General features: G+C 41.6%; 1 protein-coding gene across 1 annotated transcript in view; it reads right to left on the bottom strand.

Moving 5' to 3' along the window:
• Positions 1-18,100, bottom strand: part of LOC115379889 (E3 ubiquitin-protein ligase SH3RF3-like) — a 107,922-nt gene extending 89,822 nt beyond the window's left edge. Inside the window, exon 1 of the mRNA XM_030080851.1 lies at positions 17,684-18,100. Coding sequence (XP_029936711.1) covers positions 17,684-18,100 — 417 coding nt within the window. The remainder of the gene's footprint in view (positions 1-17,683) is intronic.
• Positions 18,101-20,924: the final 2,824 nt, after the last annotated feature.

Here is a 20,924-nt window from a genome sequence, read left to right as displayed (position 1 = left end):
GTTACATCATTACTGATATTACTTATACCTTTCTATTTGCATCACAGTTTGTTATGTTAAAGGACCATACCAGTGATTTTGAATATTTACTACAATTTATGCACATTTTACATTGCAACAACAACATTTTGAAAAATCATGCAGGGGTACTAAAGATTTTACAACATATAATCAAAATCCCTCCATTTTTAATTTTTTTTTTTTTTTTTTTTTTGAAACACCCACCTTACAATGTCCTGCTTCTACTTCTTATACAGTTGGTTATATTTGCCCACATAATAGCACAGACATTTATGTTTGGCTTTGTCGACGTTTTTGTGTTTTTAATTGCTGTGTGACACGTCTGGTGTACGTTGGGTGTTGCGTCACTGATTCAGTGTCTGCATCTTATTCATGTTTATATTCTTATCATTTGTTATGTTATTATGTTACATCATTTTTGTGACTATATTTTAATGTTTTGTCTTTCCACTCCACCCAATTTCAAGTCATCAAAGCACAACAGTGATGCTGCTTTTGGAAAAATGAATGCGGACGACTTTATTATGGTGATGGAATTTTGGTGTGAAGACAGTTTGAAGTCTCTGAAAGGTCATTTTCATGCTGTCGTGGAATAAATGGAAACCAATGGATGGAGAAAAGGTAGGAAAAATGATGTCAGAGTTCTAAAATATGACTGCTTACATTGAACAGAGATTAGCAGAAACTTGTAGATATTACCTTAAACATACAAAATCACTGGTATGGTCCTTTTAATGTGCTCATATCAGTGCATACGACATTGCTTTTACAATATTGCTTCTCCCTTCTGTTGTACAAATAAAGCAAATCGAGATAAATTCATTGAGTTTTGTGTAGTTGGTAGTTTTTCTGTCCTCTGCTAAAAGTGCTGTTATATTGATTGAGCAACACAGGTTTCTTTCCTGTTATGCCGATGAAGCTCATGGAGTGATCAGAGCTGGAGAAAACCGGGAAGAGTTGGGAAAGAGACAAAGAGGAGGGGGAGCAAGAGGATGAGATGGAGAGGCGGAGTGTGTTGATGAAGAAGGAAATGGGGTTAATGTATGAAAGAGTGTGTTTTCACTGAGAAAAAGGGAAAAGCATGGCTGCAGGGTTTGACACTGTCCCAGTTTTCACTACAGTACCAGTATCTCCTGTGGCTCTCCAGCACACTTCCACCCAGTTGATTAATGCTGCCTTCACCAACACTGCCAGCCTCTTTGAAGACAGAAAAAAGCCATGTTGATCCACATAAAAATTTCTGTTCAACACGGCGCACAGTTTTAGCCTAGTTTTAGTCCTGGATTGCCCGAGACAAACAGTTCTAGGACGTAGTGGCGTGACAGTGGAACTAGGCCATGACAGCACTCCACAGCTCAGTACACTCTGGACCATCTTTTCCATGTGCAACATTAACCTATGGTAGCAACTACAGTTTAAGCAAAACGGATATCCATAGCCGGATGCCAGTATTTTTGGACTGAAGCTGATGATAATTCATATTTTGGTTTGATATTCAATTATTTATTATCTTTAAAGTTGATCATTTCATCTTCTGGTGAACATCCAGTTTTTAAAGTTCTGCTATGCAACTTCACACGCTGGCAGGTCAAAATGGGAGGAGGAGGCAGTTGTTGAAGAGGCATCAGGGGCTCATCATTTGCTTGGCCAGGTTTTGTTCAAACCCACAGAATTTCATTTTAAATTCTAGTGAAGATCCCAAGGTTTCCAAAAATACCAAATATGTCCTGCTGAATTCCAGGGAAATGTGTATAAAATGATCCCAAGACATGCAGATATTTTCTATCTGATATAATGCTGCAGCCATGAAACAATGGCTTCTTGGCTTTGAATATTTCACTCAATATAAGCGAGACTGAGCTTCGATGACATGCTGCAACCACCAGATACACAATATGGATGAGCCATTGTAACAGTTTGGAGAAAAAAAGGTTTTTTTTTTTTTTCTAATTTTGAAGCTACTTAAGGTTTTTTAGGGAAAATCAGTTCAAGGGGGTATTTATTTTTTTAAACTTCAGCATGTAATGATAGACATTTTTCACAGCGGCTATTTTGACATGAAATAGCAGGGTCAGTGCAGGTGCTACTAATGATGTTAATTAGCTACCACTAATTACATGTACCAGAGCCAGGGCCCTGGTACACGTAATGGAATGGAGCCTTAATTTTATTTGTAAAACCTGTGATTTCCCTGCCATTTCACATCAAAATGGCTGCTGTGAGAAGGTCTATCATGAGATATAATATAAGTAAACAGCAAGAACAAGTATTCACCTTTTTTTTTTTTTTTTTTTTTTTTTTTTTTTTACCAAAGGGGGAGAAATGTGGAAGACCTAAGCTGCTGACTCTAGGTTTCTCTGGACAGAGTGCAGCTAATGAGAGAAGACCATAGACTGTCCAAACCTGACATTTGGGTTTCATTTGGACAAATTGAATGAAGCTACTGTGTTTAATTGTGGATAAAAATGTTCTTTTCTGTTGCCGTTTCACTTTGTGATTTAGACAGATATGATCACTGCATTATAGCATTTAATCTCGGTCAGACGGAGCTTGAACAGAGTGCCACTAAAGGACGCTAAGGGGAACCTGGCACACGATGGCATGAAACTGAAGGAAAGTTCCAGTGAGAGACCCTTGCTGCCGCTTTGATTTTCCAGCAGCAACTGTGGGAAAGTCTGCATAAGTGTTGGGCTTGTTACTTTAGAAAGAGCCTGGTCTCCTGAAATTTCATAAAATGAGCACAGTGTCTTCAAGTGCAAATATGTGCGCTGTGAGAAAAATACATCTTCCTACCAAGGGATTATGTGAAGGAGGCTCGACTAGAAACAAGCAGTAACAAGCAGTTTGACATTGAAATAGTGCAGTGCAAACATAATAAGGGTGTTGTGGCTCAGAGGGGAGGGGGTGTATCTTCAACTCCAACTACACATGTAAAATTTCCAAGTCATGCCATTAAACTTTCTTCAACAGACATGTTTCCTGTTTAATCATGACCAAAATCTTGTCCTAACCTTAACCAAACTGTTTTAGTGGGCAGACCAAACCCTAAACTGAACATGATCATCACAAAAGTTGCTTCACTTGGCTATACTTGACACTTACACTTAACTCAACTTAACTTAATCAGCGTTGCGTAACTCATAATCTAATTTGTGGTGAAGAAAAATAAAATTTTCAAAAACTGTATTGACAACACATTCTGCATTTCAGAATTCATGCTCATTTCATCAAATCTGTGAAGACCCTGCTTTTAAAAGAGAATGGTATTACTTGTAATATTTCTACTCTTGTATTATATGTTGGCATAAGCACATAAGTTATCAGTGTCATCCAAGTCTAAGTTATGCGCTTATTGGAAAAGGGTGATGCGAACCACATATAGTCAACCAACAAATTTTGTTCTTACTCTATGTTTTTTAAGCCTAAAGGGTTGTCACGTCAAAGAAGTTTTACCTAGTGAATGTTTAATGTATTACTTCCTGCAATCTGTTACACGTAATCGTTTGGTGCAACTTCTCTCCAGTCTTTCTCTAACTCTGAAACTTGCACGAGTTGCAAATGGCAGAGTAAATGCAGTTCAGTATTCTAAAGGGCACCAGGCAACCGAGTGTGCTTGGCATGCCGTTATAAGGTTGGAACCTGAAGGAGGCTGTCTACTGGAAGCCATCACTCCCAGTCTATAAAAATGTCAGACGTAAAATACGAGACCTATTTACAACCAAGTCGTATAGACGGAAGTCAAAAGAAGGGAGAGGAATCCAAAATGAACTTCTTTTAGCAATGTGGATAAGATAAACCCAGGAAAAATATTATTTTCAGGGTGGATGGAGTCTCTATTTCTCTCTCTCTGTCTCACACATACGCACACACGCACACACGCACACACACACACACACACACACACACACACACACACACACACACACACACATTCTTCCTTCAGATCCTCTATGTCTGGTTCTTATCTGTGACTGTATAGGGATTTGATGTTGCTGCTAATTAATTCTGCTTATCAGTCACAGATAGCCTCTGCCTGGATAGAATATCCTAAGAGAATGACACCAGCCTCTCTCCTGGATAGGCACTGCCATTAATAATATAGCTGTGGTAAGACCAGGAATGTAATGGGGAATGAACCCACCTGAAACAGATAGACTCTATTCCTTGAATAGAAAGTTTACCCAACTTTTCATTCGATGAATACAGTCTATTCATCTTTTTTCAGGCTGGCATAGATCTCTATGGTAGTAAACTAATTTTACAGTATTTTTACATTTCTATCAAATGTGCTTTGGCCTTAGCAAGTCCTTCTCAGGGCAGGTTTTATTTCTTGAATTGCGTCCAACACCACCTTGATACTTGGAATTGGAACCTCTCCTTGGCTGGTGTCATGAACAGACTCCCAATTCGACTTTTGATTTTTATCTTTTAGCTTAAATTGAAGGACTGCATGGTCCTCTACGGACTGAGAAAAGCCAGCCACCCCTGGTGCTCATGAAACCTCATTCAAAACCTCATTGGAGAGCCTCAAAAATGCACAGTGGTCAAGCTACAAACAAAACTGCTTTTCTAAGTTCATGAGGAAAAAACACTGGATACAAGGCTTCCTAACAGCAGTGATATGCCCCTCGTGCCAGAGAACAGCATGATGACCTATGATGGTTTAATAGAGCTGGCTGGATGAGGTAAAAGGAAGCCTGAAATGAGGCTGGACCACCGCCAACCTTGTCTGAGGATGAATGGAGGGCTGAGCGAAGGAGTGGCTGCTCTCATCTGCTAGAAGTCTCTCTCCGAGCGGACAAACATCACTCAAAGACCAAGACGAGAGCAATGAAAGTGATAGAGGGAAGAGAGGGAAAAGAAGATGAAAGGTGAGAGAGACAATCGTGATGCAGAGCGACAGAGAGATGTGCCGAGGGCCTGAAAAGAAGGATGAGGAAGGTTGAGGAAGAGGCCCACTTGAGGGTTTGAAGGTCGTTTTTGGATTCAAGCTGTCGTTAGTATGGAAACTTCAATGTTCCCCATCCAGAAATTGGGTACTTAAGGAGGTAAATATAGGACAAAGCACCAAAAATAGATAGGAATAGCAGAAAGAGGATGGCATCAAACTAACAACCACAGCATTGTATGAGGTTGTGCAGAATAACAAAGATGATAGTCAGTGAAGATGTGTCATTTTGAAAACAAATTATACCGACAAACAGAAGATAGTACGAAATGGAAGAAGATAGAAGAAGTACGAAAGGAGCGAGAAAGTAAAAAAATATCAAAATCAATGCAATGTAGAGCATGAAGGAATGCAGAAATATATATGAAGCAACCCTCACCCTCTGCCCAAATACCTCATATTTTGGGGTGATTTTCATATTTTTGGGTAATTTTTCTTGTAATAAAGATAAATACAGGTTTCTTGCATTTAATTCTAACTGTATGGCAATTTTCTATTTTTTCCGGTTATCTATAGATCTACACACACACACACACACACACACACGCATATATATGTATAGATAGATAGATAGATAGATAGATGGATAGATAGATAATTGACATGGAAATCCTTTGCCAATATATCAGTCCTAAAAATGAGAGACGAAAGCACAGGGGATGATGTGAGGAAAGAAAAGGAGCGGACAAAAGAGCTAGAGGACGAGACAGTATGGGGTGTGCGAGGTAGAATGAGGTAGAATGCGACAGGCAGAGTGTGAGATTGATCCCTGCTGGAATTTATAGCAGAATAATAATCTGAGGCGTCTCTATCTCACTCTGCCTGTTTCGTTTTCTGGAACTGAGGTGTGGAGGGGAGATGATGGACCTTCCATCTCCTCACATACATACACACATACACTGTCTCAAACACACACACACACACACACACACACACACACACACACTTCACACTCATGTCTGAGAGGGGGGACAGCCAATTACAGAGCACTGCGAGGGAGAATGGCTTTTTAATTCCACTTGTCTGAGGGCTGAGGCCGGGGAGTGTGGCCTCTGCTCGGCCTCCTGCTGGAGTCCTGCTGCTGAACATTAGCATCTAACCTACATGAGTGTGCTCATTTGGCCTCAAAAGGAATATGTTTTTGGGAAATTGTCTGTGGTCATCTTACCAGTCATAGCTGACGCATCACATAGGAGGGTGTTTTGAGAGAACCATTTTTCAGCTATTTGCAATGGTTTGCAGAAGGCGCACATCTCTTCCAAAAGAAGTGTCTCACATTTTGGACACACTGGGTTTTGGGGTGCGGCCCTGCAGGCTCCAACATTTCTCAACTTCAGACATGCATTATGTCAGTGCACAAACAGCCCTGTAGCCCTTGGAAAGGGGCGCTATCTAGGCTGAGCACTTGGACGAGATGACAAAACTATCTCTGTTCTCCCTATGAGGACGTCCTGTACTCACCTCCTGTTTCACAATTGGCTCCCCACCCTCGACTTCAAGAGCAAGCCGAACAATTGCTAACATTCTCCAATTTTATTTTCAACAGTGCTATCACCTTTGTTACCTCAGGTTAGCTGGCTGACGTTAATTAGATAGTTGCATAGCAACAAGAGCAACGTTACATTTTTTGCCTCCTTTGGTCCTTTGCTCTCTCTGTTCCTAGTGCCACTCACAGCTGTACTTTGCTTTTGAGCATGACAAAAGTGTGCTACATGATCATGACCGAAAGGTGCTGTGAGCAGCATTTTAAAGCGGCATTATAGGTTACACTTATGTGGGGAAAAACACCCACCTTACCAACAGCCTACATCTCAAAGTGAGGCTGCAACAGAGAAAAGCACCCCATCTCCGCTAATTGAGAGGCTGAGGGTTTGCACTATATTCTCAAATGAAAATCTGGTGCATCCAGCTGCAGCCACTAATGTGCCAAGCCTCTGGTGTGCCAGAGATGCCCATGGCATGCCAGAAATAGGGAAAAGGCTAATAAACCTTTTAAAAAAGCTGAGAAACAAATTGTATTTAGGTTTCATAATGATTTTGCATATATTGCACTATTCAAATGACTGTTGACTGATCCAAAAAAAAAAAAATTGTTAAAGACTACCAGCTGATTGGGCTATTCAACTTGAGCCATTGTAGACTTTGTGGATTTGCCAAAAAGGATTAAATATGACACATATCTACACGAAAGTGGTTTGAGTAGCTGAGAATTGGGGTCTTTGAAGTCTTTTATTGTACCCTCTAGACAAAATTAATTTTAATACTTTATATTTATTAATTTTAAGATAGATAGATAAATAGATAGATAGATAGACAGACAGATAGAGATTTTTTTTCAGTTTTCAGTGATATTGTGGTAATTTTCTGGTAGTTTTCATGTAATTTCATTTTAAATATAGAATTATAATAATTATAATAATTATACGTCTAATGTTATTGTCAGTTTTGGTCACCAATTTTCCTTTACTTCAACAGAGAAGCGATTAAATTGCCTACCTGGAAAAAAACTAAACAAAAAAATTCCATGGAATATTCCAGGAATTCTATGACCAGTGGGAACCCTGTAACACTGAAACATACAAACACACACACACACACACACACACACGCTCTCACACACAGGTATTATTCACAGTGATGGTGGATGTATCTGATGGTGACGTTAATTAGGCGCAGCCAATCACTGAGCTCCAGACTGGTCAGTGCCTGTTACCATGGCAACACATCTCTGTTGACATGTCCTGCTGCGTCACTCTCTCTCTCCCTCTTGATTTCCTCTTGATTCGTTTAACTTCATCATAGCGATGTTGAATCTTTTTCCACAATGTACAGTAATGTGAAGTCCACCTTGTTGCCTTCTTAAATGTTTTCTCATTTAAAAGCTGAATATTTTTACATTGTGGGTGCCTTTTGTTGCACCAGTGATCCCAAAGTTAAACAGAAGGTAGTCAGAGGTGGGATGGGATTCAGCCCCCGTCACAAACACACATACACACACACACACACACACACACATACACCTTTCCCTCTGCTTACATAATCACTGTCCTGAAGGGAGAGAAGCGCCATATCCTTCTTACACACACACACACACACACACACAAACACACACACAGACACACACACGCACACACAGACACACACACACACACACACACACACACACACACACACACACATACAGAACCAATGCCAATAAATCGCTACATAAACTGCCACCAGGCATTTGTGTCTTCCTTCCAACTTTCCTCTCACACTCCCTCCTCATCTAAACATGATACCATGACATACTACACACACACACACACACACACACACATGCACACGCACACACAGGCACATGAAGGCACAGATGAACACACACACCAAGCTCATTCCACCAAAGCAAAACTTTAAGTCACTAAGTAGCCAAGCACCACCCACACATGCACATGCTGTTTCAGATATAAACACATAGTATATCCACAGAGCAGATTTGCACATGCATGGACGCGCACACAGGCACACACACACACACACACACACACACACACACACCAGCCTTGCTCAATGGCACAGGACACAAACATGCTGACACAGATGTACACATACTTGCACATAGCACATATGCAAACACTCTCAAGCATACAGTAACACACACGCACACACACACATGCACACACACAAAATCACATTTGCACACACACACAAACACACACATACACACACACACACACATGCACACACAGGCGCACACACACATACAGAGAGCCAGGAGTGGATGTTTGGACACAGACGTCAGAATGGAAAGCTGATCACAGTTGTATTGCAGCCATGGACACTGTGGATCAGAGTGTGTCCCGAAATAACCTGAAATGGTCTTATCTGACCCCCCAAAAAACGCACACACCACACAGACACAGATACACACACACACTCATCCTTTTTTACTATTTATTACTATTCTTTTGTTACTATTCATCACTAATACTCCTATAACATTACTATTGTGACTATTTAGAGTGTGTGCTGCTCATTAGTGAGCTTAAGGTGACTCTATGGTATGTTAAGGCAGCCTACATTTCCTATGGTTTCACAGTAATACTGCAATAATATCACTTTTATATTCCTGTTATATTCCATAGTGATTAGTAGTGTGTTTATGATACTCAGTAGTGAGATTATAGTGTCCTTACTGTACCTTGTGGTACTTTTATCTCTTGTGGTATCACCTTAAAGCAAAATTTAATTTTGGTAGAGTGTTGTGTTGTGTAGTTACCTGGGTGTCATGTTAAATGAGTCCAAATGGTAGTGAAATATCATTAGTTGCTCTGTGTCTCCTGGGCTGCTAATCCACAAAACTTTTTTTTTTTTTTTTTTTTTTAATATCTCTTCATTCATTTCAGTAACATTAGAATAACAATTGAAGTGTATAAATGAGTATGGTTTCCGTTTTTTGAGTCATTTAAATTTCACTTTTCTTGTTTTTGCCCTATTTTAATTGGAAAGTAGATCCGGCTGTTAGTGTCTGCAGGTTCCACATAGTAACCTTGCACCAGGAAGAAATAACCTGATACTACTTTCACAAATACTAGTAATTTCCTTAAAAATGGGTGCTGGGACTTGTTTTGTAAATTGGCATAATCCACTTTGTTTGCATTCATTTATGGGCTAAAAGTGTTATTTTGTAAGCTTTTTTTGTCTATGGAAGTGAATGGAGAGACAGAAATACAGTATTGTGGCAGCCCAGGGGAACACAGAGCAACTAATGAGGATATTTCACCATCATCACCACCACAAAATTTCTTAATGAGAATGAGAAAATGAATTATAACAAAAATAAAAATAATGAGTAATGATGGTGGAATTATTATCTATATATAATTAGCAGGAGCACAAGTATTTCTGTTTGATTTGTTTGTTTCCCTTTGTCTGTTGGTTTGAAAAAGACCAAAATTTGAAGTGTAAAATTTTAAGGAAGAACTCCTCAGGGCAGAGTGCACAGTGTGATGTGAGCACAGGCTGAAGACAGCCGAGGACAGGAAGGCAGGAGCAGGAGAGTGATTTCATGAAGATCTATAAAAGTTGCTGGTGATGAATTGAAGTCGAGGGCTGTGAGAATGAACAGCAGGGCCATGGAGAGGAAGAGCTGTATTCCCTGCCATGTTTCCACATTCTCCTGAGGTGTGTGTGTGTGTGTGTGTGTGTGTGTGTGTGTGTGTGTGTGTGTGTGTGTGTGTGCATGCTCTGATCTTTCCTTTCTAGCCCAGCCAAGGTTTTGTCCACTGCCAAGTCTAAAGTGGGTGGTGGGTGCATTTCAACATCTCTCCATTTCAGAGAAAGGCAAGGAGAAGGAGGAGGCAGCTTTTTGCACCAAGACAGGAAGGAACTGGAATATATTAACACACCAACGCACACACAGAGACAGACACACACGCACACACACACACCTGGACTCCCTGACACCTGGAGTAACCGCCATGTGTTTCCATGAATCTCCTCCATCCCCCCCACCCACCCCCTTCCTCAAGAGAACCGTTCCACTTCTTCAAGCACATTAGTAGTGGAAACTCATCCATTATTACAGGAGACACACACTTTATGTGGCTCGCTGCTGGAGGAACTAATAGAGTCTTAACACAAAAGCAAACCTGCTTGGAATCAAAAACCACAGTGCTTCACACTTATATACTATTATAGAAACCAATTAAAGCTGCATGAGGCAATTTTTAACACTGGCAGCCCCACATGGCGGCGAGAGGTGACTGTATGAACCTTGAGGATTTCATTAGCCAGAAATCATGCAGTGTGATGTGAGTGAACAGATCATGTCTTTCCTATTAGGAGGTAACACTTTGGCATTGTTGCAAATGCTAAAAGGTAGCCAACATTTCTGATATAATACCCCTCTAACTTAATAAAGAGCATTTCTTTATAGCGCCCCCTGAACACAACTCTGTGCTTTGCCCTCTAGTTGATTCATTAATGCATGATAGGATATACAAGCAAAAGGCTGTCAAACAGCCTTTTGCTGTTTGACAGACATAATGAGTGCCATGCATTCTCTTCTTTTTAGCAGTATCTGCCTCAGCTTAACATGTTTCCATGGCAGGTGCAGCAGACACCACTGATCTATAATAAAAACCCAGCTGTTAACGAGGCTGTTAGCCTAGCTGCTATCTTACTAGATGGTAAGACTGTTAAACAAGTGTGTTATTTCTGATGCAGATGCCCTGCTGGGCCTGCTGGTGGCGCTAGAAGGAATCTCATGAAGTCACCAAAGTCTACACATATCATCATCCAGCCAACATGAATCCTGCAACTAAATTTCATAGCAATGCTAAATTAGTTAATGAGATATTAGGGAAGATTAAAAAGTTGACCTGCTAGTGGCAGGTCATCTTTTTAGGTCATGGGTTCACCAAAATAGGAAGATTTCATCCTCCATTGATCCTTTCGTCCTCCTCCAGATGAAGAATGTCAATTCAATGCCTTAAGGGTTATGTCATATAAAATATATATATGTATAGAATGCAGTGATTTCAATTTTATAATATGGCGCCATTCTTTCATCTGAACTATATTGTTGAAAGTAACCGCTGACTTCTAACCCTCATCTCCATAGTAACAACAGGCCTGGGAATGAGGGGGTTAACCCTTAACCCAATGTCCTCAATGTGTGTGTGCGTGTGTGTGTGTGTGTATGTGTGTGTGAGAGAGAGAGAGAGAGGGAGAGAGATGAGGGGGATGGGACCCATAAAACCCATGGGAATAGCAGCCAAGCTCCAAAGCTTGTTTAGGCTTTAACACCCATTACCCATCAACCCCCCACCCTGTACAACACACACACACACACACACACACACACACACACCAACTCAATCTACTATCTCCAAACAAGCCCTCTTCCATCCATCTATCTCTCCTCTAGACCTCCAACATCACTCCACCAGTGTGACCACAGTGAGGGTTGTCCTAACTACCACAGTGTGTGTGCTGCTGTGACAGGGGCCTTAGCCTGATGTATGACACTGACACTGTCTGTCTATTGAAATAACCTGTGGACATGATATAGTTAAAGTATTACTCGTAGAATTGATCATTACTACAATGCTTGTCATCAGAAAGACCTTAACCTGAACTATTGAATTAAACACAAGTATGCATATAATATTCTTATTCCAGTCTAGGGCTGAATGATATGGTGAAAAAAAAAAAAAAAAAAAAAATATTGCAATTAATTATGACAGATATTGTGACTGCAATATGACTCCCAATTTTGGCAGGAATGATAATTTTTTTTTCTATACTTCATTTACTCAGAAAAAAAAATGTTGATACTGTGGGTCTGTACCAAACATTTTTTTTCTTGGGCTGTCTGGAGAATACGATTTGTACAGCAGTGCATCTCTGTAACACCACAATCCATTATTTATAAAAAATATTTTGCCACATATTTTACATTTACCAAAAAATTGCAGCTCCTGCAATTTGTTACTGTCTTACTGGTTTTCAGTAGAGTCAAAGTTTCCCATGATGCTCTACATGCTGTTTCAGAGGCTTTCCATAGAGCCACATGCTCAAATTTAAAGGCATGGGATACTGATCCAAAATATCTGCTACTGACAGCTTCAATACAAACCGATTAGGATCAACTTGAACTCACGAACCAATATTCAAACACACCGGCAGGGATCTGCAGGCATGTTCACACATATGCATAAACACACACACTGGCACACACACTGGCACAAACAAAAGATCATCATCCCAAAGAAATCCTAGGAGACAGTGAGCAGAGCCAAATAGTTTTAACTATTCATTTAATGGTCTGTGGTCTGTGTGTGTGTGTGTGTGTGCGCGTGTGTGTGGAGCGAGAAGCTTCATTATGTGGTCAGCAGTGGGATTAATTGAGTCCTCTTCATATGAGCATGAACGAAGGATAGTGAGATGGAGAGAGAGATGAAAGAGAAAGGCCAAAGAGTGACAAAGAAAACAGACTACTGTGTGTATGTGCGTGCACGCGTGTGTGTATATGTGTATGTGTGTGTGGCCATCCATGTTGAAAAGGTCGATGAGGAGGAGAGCTCTCAGTGATGGACGGAAAATATAGGCTGTGTGTATGTGTGTGTGTGTGTGTGTGTGTGTGTGTGTGTGTGCAAGGCCTCCATGTAGTATTCATGAAGTGAGTGTGTAACGTGTCACTAATGACTGAGAGAGAGCTTGTTTACTGCCAGAGATGAGCAGTTTGCAACCTTAATGAATAACTAAATGAGTGTGTGTGTGTACGTGTGTGTTTATGCGTGTGTATGTGTGAATCCTCTGTAGATGTATATGCAGACCTGTATTTCTGTGTGTCTATGGATTTCTATGTTTACATATGCAAGCATGCATTACTCTGGGTGTGTGTGTGGGTGTCTGTGTCTGTGTGTGTGTGGGCAAAAGCACAGATGGATGAGAGTCTTTCTCAGACTTTGCGCTTGTAAAGGTGTGTGAGATATAGAGATTAACTCTGAATGGGTCTATAGAGCAGGAAATCCCACCGTCTGATCTGACTGTGTGTGTGTGTGTGTGTGTGTGTGTGTGTGTGTGTGTGTGTGTGTGTGTGTGTGATACACTATGACACAAAAGACAGTTCAAAGGATCATTACAGGGATTGGTAAGCGACTATTTCCTTTTTGGAGCCCACACCCTAATCCTTACAGACACACAAACACACACACACAAGCACACACACACACACACACACACACACACACACACACACACACACACACACACACACACCCATACACACACACACACACACACACACACACACACACACACACACACACACACACACACACACACACACACACACACACGAAAATGACAGGGCAGAGCAACGTCTCACTTTGGAGATGAAAGAGGACGATGCTGTCGCCAGCATGAGTTGCCATAGCAACCTCCTGTGTCACTGCAGTAACCCCAGGTAAATACAGGTAAATGGAGAAGATCAAAGGTTGGGACAATGATGTCACAACTGTCTTTGTTGTGAATTAGACAGGCAACAAATTTCAACAAAATCTTCTAAAAGCCAGTATCCTTTTAGTCCATGACAAACAGCAGAGGAAGGTCTTCAGTGATGTAGCGATGTGTGAACACCCCATATAAAACTGTGATTATGGCCTGAGAATCTTAACTTTGCATTGTGGCTATGTGAGTTTGTATACAACCTTCAATGTAAGCAAGTGTACGTTACATTTTTGACTATCAAATGGGCTTAAAACTTACACACGAGGCCAGTCAATGTCTGATATGATATGTTGTTTGTTTGACTGCATAGTTATCATAGAATTGATCACGCCTACACTGATTCTCTCCAGGCAGTCCTTAACCTGGCCAAGTTTTATTAAGACATGTTGATCAAATTCCATTGTGAATTAATGTGTATTAGTCTTAGTATTAGTAATAGTTTCACTGTCATTTAGTGCCTGATGCACTGGTTTAGGGTTTGGGAGGTCAGTGACACATAAAGTTTGGACAGAGGTCTAAAATTTTACACAGATGTTGCTGACATAATGCAAAGGGTATGCGGAAATTGTCATAAACTTTGAGCATGGCTTAGTTATTGCTATTCAAATAGGTCTTAATGAAGACAAGAATGACACAAAAAAAAAAAAAAATCCTTCATGAGCTGATATGTTATAGCCCCATACGAAATTAGCACATTTTAAGAAACTACAGCATGTTTCCTTTTAAATGCATCAATGCGTTTAGCATTGTGGCCTTACATTTTACATACATTTTGGCCTTTTACAAGCATTTAACCATTTGACCCTCAAAATCAAAAAATTAGTAAAAACTTACAAGAAAATTACCAAAATAAATAAATAAATAAATAAATTAAAAAAAATTAATCAGACATGTAGAAAAAAAGCCAAAGTTATCATTATTCAATATATATATTTAAATATATAACTATATATTTAAAACAAGGTTGTTTTAATTATGCTGAAAGCCCCCGAAAGGCTCTCAAAGACCCTTGGAGAGTCACCAGGCCCTACTTTGAAAGCTACTGGGTTCGCCTAAAATGAATTCCAGACAGCGATTGGCAGAAAATATCAGCATCAATTGAAAACCCTATATCGGTCGAAGCATGGAGTCGGCCACACAAACCAAAAGAGAAGAAGCAGCAGAGGAGAGGCTGGTCTTGCTGCTGACTCAGCATGTCTGCCACTTCCTCCATCCCCATAGCAACACACTCACTCTCAACCAGCACCGATAACACCCTATGTACTTCAGATTGTTCTGCTTTGACCTGGTTGACTCCTTCTGTAAGTGTGTGTAGCACCGCAATCGTGTACGTGTGCACGCGTGTGTATGTGTGTGTCACTCAAGGACAGATTTAACTCCCTTTGTAAGACCTCGCATGTGTGTGTGTGTGTGTGTGTGTGTGTGTGTTTGGGGGGTGGGGGATGCACATCCAGTCGTGCACACACACACACACACACACACATACACATGCACAATACTGGAGCAGATTAATTCACACTTTCATCACCAAGCCTTGGTCCTGGGGGAGAATGGAAGAGACTTGGGCAAAGTGACTGTGGGGATTACAGGGGGGATGTGTGTTCGTGTGTGTGTGTGTGTGTGTGTGTGTGTGTTTTCACTCGCAGTAAAGGCTACGTCCACAGTGGCCTGCGCTCACAATGGAGCCCTAAAGCAAACACAGACAAGCCGACTCAGGAGTGAGTGTGCATTGTGCATTTGTGTGTGTTTGTGTGTGTGTGTGTGTTTGTCTATGTGTGTGCATGCTCGCTTTCAGTGCTCCCCATCTTTCAGCTGCATTCTTCACCCATCTTGTGAAAAGTCACTGATTTAACATCACAGCGTGAAAACTGTTCAATTTAAAAAGTGCGGACTGTCAGCATGAAATATCGTCTTCAGTCCAAAAATATCACTATCAGCCTTCGAAAGTCATATTGGTGAAGCCTTACGTCCCACCACTGCTATTCCATGAAGAAATGTGTGTTCTTGGATTTTTGCCTTCATGCACCAGGCATCAAAATTGCTCTGCTGTAGGGACAGGTAAAGTTTATTGAGTGAATTGAAATGGAGGGTTAAGTGTTAGTGGGAATGTCACTGAGGATTTGGATTCCTGTTCGCCTCCATGAATGACTGACTGCTCACTGCTGCTGCCACTTCATCACAGTTAAAGCGCTCCACTGCTTCAATCAATGGTGAGCTATTCAATGGAGCCAACCACCTAATAAGTCTTGATCGTACCAGGGAGGGAGGGCATGGCGTTCCCTTTCACTTTGTTAGTGGAGATTATTTGATGCTTCCTCCCTTGTTAGAGACATGCTGAAAAAAATGTTGATGCAAGACATGAACGTATCACCTATAGCACCCTCAGAGGACGTCCCATTGCCTTCGTCAACAGTCATGCTAAAGAAGCTCACACACAAGACAAAAAAATACCCATCTTAACAAGTCATTTCCAGAGTCTGAAAATCATATCTTGAAAAAAAAAAATCTGCTAGTGCGGTGACATCTTTTCACTTGTTTTAATGCAACTCAATTTTTCAAATCCTAATTTCGCCTTGCATCATTATATTACACTTTTTTTTGAATTTTTCAGACATAAGTCAAATTTAGAACCCTAACCCTGGACCTTTCTCCAAAATTTTGGCTTTCTCTGTGATGACATGTTATAATGGACATTTTCTTTTCTTTTTCTTTTTTTGCAGTGCAATGCCAAAAATGTCCCATTTTCTGTCACTGCAGTGGCTCCCATTAAAGCAAGAAAGGGATGCACTGGGTAGTGGGTAAACAAGGCTCTTTTCCTTTCCCATTGAGCTTTGGTTATGAAACCTCCCACTGCTGCAGCCTACAAGCTACCTGGCTCACAGGAGCATCAGGACTATAGCAACAACACTGATGATACACACAGGTGACCCTCTCAGTCTGCTTCTATGTCTCTCTGTTCGCTCTCACTCAAAAACAACCATTAAATACACAATATTATCAGAGAAGGTGATGTAATGCTAGGAGCAGATGACTGGTATTTAGTCAACAAAAGAACTGATATATATTTGTCATCAGAAACAGTACAACAAAGCAACATTAAACGGTATGCCAATTCAGCTGATCCACAAAATGAATCATTGTATCCACTGGAGGAGGTCAATATATTTTTTCTCTCTTTCTCTCCATGCGTCTTTAACTTGGTCTGTCTAAAACTCTTGTCTCTGGATAGAGCGACTTAATTCTTTATCGTAGAATAAATCAGTCTACGTTGCAATCAGTCTCACTGCGTTAATATCGTGGACGTATAATTTCTAACCATAACCATACAGCGGCTGGATGTGTGCAGGCTGCGGAACGTGCTGTTCCCCCATTCACCCCCCACAAACACCAGAGATAAACAGAGGAACTCGCTATACTTCATCTTCTGTTATTCCCGCTATCTTTCTCCACCAAAATAAAGCGCGTACGGTGTTAATCAGTTTTGAAAGTTGTGATTTTATTGAAATAAGAGCTGCTTGGCAGCCTGTGTGCGCGCCGAATTTGAAAGTGGGTCATAAGCATTTCTAAAATGCTTAAGTCAAGTTGTAAATATGTGTATATTTGCCGATAAACAAGGCAGCATAAAACTGCCGATATATATACAGAGTTTGGTGTACAGTGCTCTCCTGAGAGAGTGAGAGAGTGGCACATATCGGGGATATTAAGGAGGTAACCAACCTTAACAGGGGAGCTCCTGGTGGCTATGGGCAGCTCTCTGATCCCGCTGCCCGGGGGAGAAGCGGATATCCCGGCGGCGTACCCCTGCAGCGAGCCCCCTGCTAGGGGCTGCCTGCCGCCCGCTCCCACTCCTCCTCCTCCGCTCCCTCGCAGCGGCCGCTGCTTAATACCGTCCAGGAGGCGGACCAGGAGGATGTTGGCCGGCAGGTCGTCCACCCCGCAGTCCACCAGTATGCGGCACTCCGGGCAGCGGAGCTCGTTCCGGGAGCTGACGATGTTCTCCAGGCATCGGCGGCAGAAGGTGTGCTGGCACGGCAGCACCTTGGCCGTGGTGTCCAGGCGCTCCAGGCACACCGAGCACTCCAGCAGATCCAGCAGCGACGACGACTCGTCCATGTCGGCGGAGAGAGTGAGCATCTGGGCTTCAGTGTCGGTGGGGACGCCGCGGCGGCTGGTTTCCGTACAGTAGAAATGAACCGGGGACCGAGAACATTCTGGGAGGCGGACCGGCGGGAAGCAGTCAACGGACTCCGCACACCGGAGTCCCCGCGCGCCGAGCAGATCCTCTCTCTCTCTCTCTCTCTCTCTCTCTCTCTCTCTCTCTCTCTCTCTCTCTCCCTCTATTCCCTTCACTGTGCCTGTCAGTGGCTTGCTCTCTGTCTTCCTCTCCTCCTTTCGTATTTCTCTCTCTCAATGTCTTTCTTCTCTCCAATTCCAAATCTGCGTTACTGGCGTGTTAAGGAGATGATGTTGCCAAAGCAACTGCATAAAGTGAAACAATGTGACCAGTCATTCAAAAATAATGTGTACTCGATAAACAATTAATCTCTTGCGTCTCATATGTTCCCTCTCTTTCTTCTCTGTCTGTATCTTTTTTATGTCTACATCCCCTCTGTGAGTCTCTGTCTCTCTACCTCTCTCACTCTCGCAGCTGTGCAGAGAGCGGTGAGGTCACGCTCTCATCATCTTCCGCGCGCCGATCAGAATTGCCGCGCGCGCACACGCACACACGCACGCACGAAAGCACATAAACGGTTCTAGAGAGGGAGAGAGAAGGGGCGAGAGACATTGGCACAGACAGGGAGAAAGAGAGCTAATGCACCGAAGCACGACCGCCGAGGAGGCAGTTCCACCGCCTGTCATTTAGTACCAGCCAGGTTTTTCTCTCCTCACACCTTCACACACTGGGAGGCGGCGTCAGAGCCGTCTAACAGCCCGAGAGGTGAGAGAAAGATAGAGGGAGAGACAGGTGAAAAGCTCTGAAAAGGAAGGTATGATGGTGTTAGTTTTCTGTAACTGGTCGTACTGGTCAATTAGGAATGCTGCTGCGCTTTACAGGACCACCAGTGTAAATAGGCCATCCAGCAAGCTGAAATAAACCAACTTCAAGCTAATGAATTCAGAGAAGCACAGACGATATGGCACATGCTTTAGCACCTATTCCAAATAGTACATTACCGTTTACCTGAGTTGTGAGAAGCTTGTGGTGATACTGAAAGTTAATCATAACTACTCCATAAGGAACATCCACCAATAAACTATAATGAACATAGTGGATAGGCCTGGTGGTTAGCACATGTGTCCATCTATCTATTTATCTATTTTCAAATCACATTTTGTGAGTGATGATAGCCTGCAAAAACCTCAAGTGGCCCAGTTCAAAAACCCTTTAGTGTTGGCAAAGTCCCTCCCTGCAGCTATCATTTCCCACCAGAGCCTCCAAACCCGCCTTCAAATACAGTCATTTCTGGAGAAACGAGTGATTAACAACAAGATATTAGCCTGTGATCAATTGTTAAAGGAAACTATCATTTTTGAGGAAACAATTGTCCCCAATGCTCCCTGGTGTGAGCTTACATTTAAAAAAAAAAAAAAAAAAAAAAATGGATTTCAAATAAATCTCTGATACTTTTTGCTTGAGCTTTGCTATTGTAATGATTAAAGTAACAATTAAGATCCCATCTAGACTCTCTACAGGGACTGTGTGTGACAACCATCGCCGTCCTGTTCTAACCTCAGTGCACCCAGTTGACAAACGACGGATTGAAACTGGACCTAAAGAATGGTTTCTGGCGACGACTGGTGGCCAAACTCTGCCACACGCTTTAGAGGTGATCAATTGGGAAAACTGATTACTTGTTTCTCCAAAGACAATCTCAAGCTCTGCCCAAAATCATTGTGGTATTGAGGGATATTCAAATATAGTTTAGACAGTAACATTATAGGAGCAGTCTTGTGATATCATAGGGATAAAAATGTGTGTGTTATAATTACTTACAGGAGCATTATGGGAAGACTGTAAGAGATCAAAGAAAAAAGTATTAAAATATTATTATTAGTAACATTATAGTGATGCCTTGGAGGATAAACGAGTGATTTCTCTAGTGCAGCATTACATAAATCCCCCTATAAATCAGAGATACAGAAATCCCATAATGTATTTAAGAAGGATATCACAGCAAAGCTATACATTTATACAGGGATGTATTGTTTTATGTTGGCTATATAGAATAAAGTGTATGTATATAAAATTTGTAAAAAACAAAACAAAACAAAACAAAACAAAACAAAACAAAACAAAAAAAACAGTATGATCATTTCTGCATCATAATAGCCATATACACAGTGTAAGTCCCTCTAGGAATATTATTGCAGTATTACACTGATTTTCATTGGGGTTCAGTAATTGTGTATCTCCAGTATAATTACCACTGGTGGCAATCACAGAACTTGAAGGAACTATATTGGAAGACACAGTTGCAAAGCTAGCAGCCACCAAAATTCAAGCAAACTGAAAATGCAGGGAGACGTCTGTGTGGGTGTGTGTATAAGTGTGTGTGTGTGCATGTTGTCTCTCAGCCATGACTGTCGGCTTGCTTTGCCTGTCCACCTGTTCAGACCTGCTCTGCTCTCACATTCAGCCCAGAGCGGTAAGGAGTCATTAAAGTGTCTGTGCATGTGTGTGTGTGTGTGTGTGTGAGAGAGAGAGAGAGACTAAAGAGACGCCTTCCTTCATGAGGGGTGTGGCTTCAATCTACCACCCACGAAGAAAAACAGAGGGCCAAGTGCTTAGGTAAAGAGCGATATAGTGTGTGTGTGTGTGTGTGTGTGTGTGTGTGCTCATGTGCGTGTACTGCATGCATTCATTTTCAAGCATAGTAGTTAAAGTAATTAGCATCATACACAACATGTTGCATGATTCACTTCAGAACATACTATTTAAGATAAAACACTGCAGATC

This window comes from Myripristis murdjan, chromosome 21, assembly GCF_902150065.1.
Source record: "Myripristis murdjan chromosome 21, fMyrMur1.1, whole genome shotgun sequence".
In the NCBI taxonomy this organism is placed as follows: domain Eukaryota; kingdom Metazoa; phylum Chordata; class Actinopteri; order Holocentriformes; family Holocentridae; genus Myripristis; species Myripristis murdjan.
Note: the sequence above shows the minus strand (reverse complement) of the source record. Positions and strands in the feature narration are given on the sequence as shown.